We start from the raw sequence: 6,441 nt of genomic DNA, 5'->3' as shown, positions 1-6,441 counted from the left end.
AAATTGATTTAAAGGGTAAACAGTTGAGATTGACTAATGACGGTCCCGCGCCTTTAATATGTCTTTAAAAATGTTGAACTTAAAAAAAAAGTTTTTCCAACCCCCCCCCCGCCCCCGCGTTATGCCCCAGCAGTTTCCCTTTAAAAAGTAAAAGCCTTCAACACAGACTGCTGTGATAGGAGGGAGGTGGCGTCCAGACAGCCAATGGGTACCCGGGGAGGGCGGGCGACGTGCGTGTCCCGGTAGAAAAGGCGCGGAGTCGGCGCTGGACGGAGCTGTCAATCACACAGAGAGAAAGAAAAAGCTTTGCAACTCAGCAGCGTTAGAGGATTACACTAAATGCAGAGCGAACTCCTCCTCCCCAATTACTCACACAAGGCTTTGCTTTGCAGAAGAGTAACTTACTAAAAACAACAAGGCTTCAAGTCTGCAGCTTTCTGCATCGAGATCAGGCATTGCAAGAACCCTGTATTTTTTTTCTAAATCTCTCCATGTGAATCAACTATCGACAACATATTTTGATGGGAGTTGTTTAAAGAGAGTGGGCTCCCCCCCCCCCCCCCCACCCCCCCTTTTAAAAAAAAACGGTTCCAAGTGACGTGATTATTATTTTTTTCTTGCTCTTATTCGTTTCAAAAAAAGAAAGACCGGACCTCGCTTTTATTTAAAAAGAAAAGAAATTGAGGCAGAGACTGAGAGAACTGTTTGCCTAAATGCATGGGCTAGGTCTGCGACTTATGGAAGTTCTGGGCTCGAAATCTGAACAAGACACGTGTAATTTTCGTCAGTCAGCGATGCTTTTCCACGGAATCTCAGGGGGTGAAATGCAGGGAGTTATGGAGGAGATCGAAAGACGAGCCAAGAACGAGCCAGCCATCAGCTCGGGGGTAGACATGGGAGAGAGAGACACGGTAGGCAACAGAGCTTTCGCAGTTTTTCAATATCTATCTCTGTATCTCAGTGTGGAGGACTGCGCCGTGATTGGGCAATTGTTATTTAACATAATAATTTGTGCACCAAAGCTTCACGAAGTTCTGTATCTCTATTCATCTAAAAAATAAAATAAAAGATAGTCATGATTGGGAGCATGTTAACTGCAAAGACATTTTTAAAAATTAAAACCGAATGACCAGGATTCCATCTGGAGTCTTACCGATATCATCTGGGGCATTTATCAGATTTGTATTAGGCATTAAAATGTATCAGTTTTTAAATGAAGATGTACTTGGGGGGTGGGGGGGGGGGGGGATCCAGCAACTTTAGAGAATTCCAGCCTGTCCTTTCAAAAACTCTACCGACGAGCTGATCCGTCTCGCTTGGAGTGTACTCCGGATTTTTTTGTTGCAACTGTCCTCTCGAAACCGAATCAAACTTAACTGAAGAATTGAAAGGTTTTTTGATGAATTTGAATTCGATGGAGTTTTCTTTCTCAAATTGAAACCGCGATCAAAGCCAGTGGGGTAACGTTCAGACCAAGGGAAGGACCAAATAACTGGAGAAAAACACGCTCGCAGATGGTAGTTTAGCTGAAAGCCCCGAGGAAGCTTTTGTCGGAAGATGGCATTTTTAAAAGGTGGCTAAAGTTGGTCATATGTATCAATTGAATCTAACAGCACATTTGACAAGCTGACCCCGAACCATGCAGTTTAAAACGTTTCACAGGATTTGTGCGAATATACACGCCTTTCGTTGGCAGATTTATTTCACTGGGCTGCTGCCTAGATTACAGGGAGATGCTCACAAATGGGCTGCTTTCCGCTAGGGTAGCTGAAAGACTTCAGGATGCGGGAGCTCAGGAAAGGCCTGTATCAAAAATAATGACATCTCATAAATCCGCGACGTTAAATGTTGACAATCGCTGCAAGACAATATGATTAACAGCGCGGGGAAGGAATAGGGATCCTTGTATGCAAAATGTATTCGATGGAGTGGAATTGGTACTGGGCACACTCTACACTTCTGCACTGCTGAGATGTTTTAAACTACAGTTGTAGAGATGGATGGAAGCAAGGTTCTCGGTGTGTATAATGGGGCAGGTAGAGCAGGTAGTCCCCTTGAATCATGTGAGAATTTGAACTTTAAAGTGCCTGACGGCCCGGCACAGTTAATAAATGAGCGATTTTTACAACACGGCGACGTGAGAGAATTAAATGAATATTTGCAATTCTGATGAATTGCACCTACCGGCCATTTGGTTAACCAGCAAACCTGATACTAAACAACACAGCTTCGGTTAGAACACACCCTGATTCTCTCTTTTTAAAATATCCATTATATCATTTGCCAGAATTAAAACGTTGCGGTGGAATTCACTCCACCAGAATTGAAAAATTGATTCACGGTTGATTTAATGGATGGTGCTAGCTCTTTCCCCAGATGATAAGATGTAACCCTATCTCTGGTGCGTTGCAAAGTGGGTGCTGATGGGGTGTATCCTGCTGGTGTTTTTTGCAGACTATGCCGTCCATTAGTAGCGAGAGACCGGCTCTGTGTGCAGGCTGTGGGGGGAAGATCTCAGACCGTTATTATCTGCTGGCTGTGGACAAGCAGTGGCACATGCGCTGCCTCAAGTGCTGTGAATGTAAACTGGCCCTGGAATCCGAATTGACCTGCTTCGCTAAGGATGGCAGCATCTATTGCAAAGAGGATTACTACAGGTACCTAGACATGTTTATGAAAGAAAAACTCCACACAATCAAAATGTCAACTGTAACCTTCAGTAAACAAGGCAGAATATCAGAATTGTACAATAATTACGTGGAATAGTCGGACTTGGACTGACCCCCCTCCCCAAGTAACATTAAACATTACTGCCATCCTTATCTGAATCCATGTGTGTGAATTAAAGACTTTGCACAAGAAGCCCTTCAGACCTGATACCATATTTGTCACCTATTGAAGCCGAGGCAAAGTGGGAGCATTTCTTTCAACTTACGAACTGGGCCGGAATAATTTATGCAGGGCCTTTTCTTTAATTGTTTTATACAACGAGATGGCAAATGTTTAAGATGTATTTACTGCAGAATCCTGTTACCATGCCCATGAAGATAGCGTCAAAGCAAAGCGAGAGGATTATCTATCTCTGATAGAAATGACTCGCGATACTTAATTCAAGTACCCAATTAAATTGTTATATGCAAGGCCCTGGCTGCTTGTAACCAGCTACTGGAGACACTTAATATATATATAAATGTATTAAATCAAGATATTAGCACTTACACGTTTAAAATAGAGTATAATAGAATCAGCGAAATGTAACTCCTGTTGATATTCTAATTAAGCTAATTGTGTCCTAATTTGAGTATGATAAAATTTAAATTTAGATAAATTTGGATAGAGTTTAATGGAAGCAACTAACGGTTAAATATGAGCGAATGGACAAGACCCAGTAGGATAGGAAAAGTCTATTAGAATAATCTGGCTGAACACAAAACATTCCGAATTCACGGGGCCGACAATGATAGAGTTGCAACTATTTTAACAGCGAAAGAACAGGAACCAAGCTGCGGTTAACTGCTTCAATTGTATTGGGACTTTATGCCATTAAATCGAATGCGAGGTATCAGTTAACTATTGTCTGAATTGAAGTTGTGGCGAATGTAGAGAGTTAACCCCCCCCCCCCACCCCCCCCCCCCCCGCTATTGCTATTGGGAAGGAACGGAGAGAGAAAATATACCCCTCTAAACTGATTATTCACGGGGAGTTCAGCATGAGTTGCTACTATCCAGTATTGTTTCCGTATTTTTATTGTAACGCAATGGAACACTAAATTAACACGCCCTGAATAGAAAGACAGCACCTTTTGAAAGTAGTGTACACACGTGAGTCTATGGATGATAATATGGGGGGAAAATGACCACCTAATTGACACAATCCACATTGAGCGCGAAATAAGTGAACTCTTAAAGTAAAAGGTTGCTGGTAATAAACAGGTCGAAAGATATATTAATATAAAGATACGTTTATTTATCTAAAGGTGTGTTTATTTACTCGCGATTTCACCACGTAACCGTCAGATTGTCCGATGCGAAAATTCCGCAGTACACTCTTTTATTTACATACTTCATTCAAATAGTTAATTTTTTAATGATGCGGGTTTGCACCGAGCGTAATGTTTTATGCATGATTTTCTAATTAGAGGACCGCGCCACGTAATTTAAAGCAACTCGCCAAATTAAAACCTGGTGTTTATTTCAGCAGGCATGTTCTTTTATAGCAGACACAGAATGAGCCAAATATATATTGACACCTTCCATGAAATAGAATAAATGCACAGTATTTATACTTCTTATGGAAAATGGGAATGAATCTCGTGGAGATGTCTATCTTCAAACTGAAACAGCGAATGCAATGAGAGTCAATAACAGCACTGCCATTACATTGTCACAATCTTTAGCATGACATGATAAAGTTTGTGAGCTATGATAAAGGGCTCGGAGTTATGGGTAGACACATTACGACAGCTTAAATTTCTAATTGTTCTGGTGTAAACAAAAACGAAATTACTTGTTTCGTTAGTATTTGAATGGTCAACTAAAGTGGAACTGCCGTGCATTTAAAAGATTCAGGCGGTATAATCTGGATTTTAAACTAAAAATTATTTCCCCAGTGTGCCCCAGCAAGTGCTTCAACTTTAAACCCTCAGAACAGGAACAACTCATTGTCGAAATAAGGACCGATTGTAAAACGAACTAAACGTTTTTCTGCACGAATTGCGTTACAATAATAACGATTTAAAAAAATAATAAATATTAAAAACAAAACACACAATAACGACATTGGTCTTCCTCAAGCGCCACAGTGGAACTGGCCTCAACAATATTTGGCACCGACAGTGTGGATCCCGCTGAACTGGGGGGTGGGGTGGGGGGTGTCAGAAATTTAACAGGTCAGGGATGAAGAGACAACCTCAACCTCGAGAGTGAATGATGTTTAAAATGACATTTCAGACGGACAAAGTAAAAGCAGATACATTCTGAATATGCCCCGCACCAGAAGGATCACAGTCAATCCTGTTAATATATGATCACAATGCTAAATAGAAACTGGCAAACTCTGCAGCTGCATTAACTGCCTTTAGCGACTAAATATGGCTGGGCCTTGCTAGCTGGGAATGCTGTGGTGGAGGCGGTGGGAGTGAGGTTGGGGGGGGGGGGGGGGCAGCCTGCTTTGATTGTTGTGTGCGCGGCACCCTAAATACATTCAAAAATAACCCCTTTGTAGCATTGGTCCAGACGGCGACAGAATATTCATAGCGACCCTAAAAAGATGCACGTTTTTCGCGCGATTGGACAAAAGGTACCAACATGTTTTAATATTTATGCTTCCTCCCCCCCCCCCCCTCATCCCTCCTCCGCCCCCCCCCTCCCACCGCAGGAGATTCTCCGTGCAGAGGTGCGCCAGATGTCACCTCGGGATCTCAGCATCAGAAATGGTGATGAGAGCAAGAGACCTGGTCTATCACTTGAACTGTTTCACATGCACCACTTGCAACAAAATGCTGGCAACCGGCGATCACTTTGGGATGAAGGACAGCCTGGTGTACTGCAGGATTCACTTCGAGACTCTGATTCAGGGGGAATTCCAGGCTCACTTCAATCACACGGACGTGGGCTCCAAGAGTGGCGCCGCTCTGGGGCTACCCTTCTATAACGGGATGGGCACTGTTCAGAAAGGACGACCCCGCAAGAGGAAGAGCCCAGGACCCGCGGCCGACCTCACGGCTTACAACGCAGGTAGGACTCCCCCGCCCCTCCATAAAAAAACAACCCCGCTGAAGGATGGGTCGGTTGTGGTGGCTCCTGATGTGGGAACAATAGTTGCTATTTGTAGTGATGCACAGTGCCTGCATTTTGGCCTTCCTGGTTAACACCATAACTCTATCACTGTCACAACAGAGGAGCAAAACACCCCGGGAGATAGCACAGCAACATTAACTTTCCTTGGGACACTGTGTTGCTTTAATTCGCCAACACGTCCTGCAGCCACTAACATTGGCACTAACTCGTATATTTGAAGCTACGGTTCGTGGCTAAGAATCAATGACAAATGTGAGGAGAGAATGGTGCATAAATTCCAGTGTTCCTATTCCAACCACTGGGTCACTCTCTCTTTGTCATCTGGGACCCCGCTGGCGCCGTTCCAATGAAGCCTTCCAACAGAAGCTTCCCCACTGTGGAATCCCCCCTCCCCTCACCTCTCTCCCTCCCTCCCTCCTTCCTTCACTGCCAGGATTTTCCATCCCCCCGCCTTCCAGCAGCATCTTTTCACGTCTTGTTTTCCGAGACACGTTATTCTTCTTCTTAAAGGGGAGCTCTTCGCAGTTTAGGCGGGAACTCTCCCAGCAAACTCAACATACCAATGTTGAGCCTGAGGAGAGCAGCGCTCAGTTGGGAAATGCGGGTTGTTTGTGTGGCAGGGAGAGAGGCGGCTACAAAACC

The 6,441-nt window shown here is 43.9% G+C and overlaps 1 protein-coding gene across 1 annotated transcript; it reads left to right on the top strand.

Moving 5' to 3' along the window:
* Positions 1 to 291: 291 nt before the first annotated feature.
* On the top strand, positions 292 to 5,736 carry LOC140407673 (LIM/homeobox protein Lhx2-like; the record flags this gene model as incomplete). The annotated part of the gene is made up of 3 exons (XM_072495001.1): positions 292 to 911; positions 2,455 to 2,657; positions 5,378 to 5,736. Coding segments are annotated over exons 1-3 (760 nt in total), but the record flags the coding sequence as incomplete, so codon positions are not given.
* Between the last annotated feature and the right edge of the window lie 705 nt (positions 5,737 to 6,441).

Source organism: Scyliorhinus torazame, unplaced genomic scaffold (assembly GCF_047496885.1).
Source record: "Scyliorhinus torazame isolate Kashiwa2021f unplaced genomic scaffold, sScyTor2.1 scaffold_1796, whole genome shotgun sequence".
Lineage (NCBI taxonomy): Eukaryota > Metazoa > Chordata > Chondrichthyes > Carcharhiniformes > Scyliorhinidae > Scyliorhinus > Scyliorhinus torazame.
The sequence above is the reverse complement of the archived record's forward strand: the minus strand, read 5'-3'. Positions and strand labels throughout refer to the sequence as shown.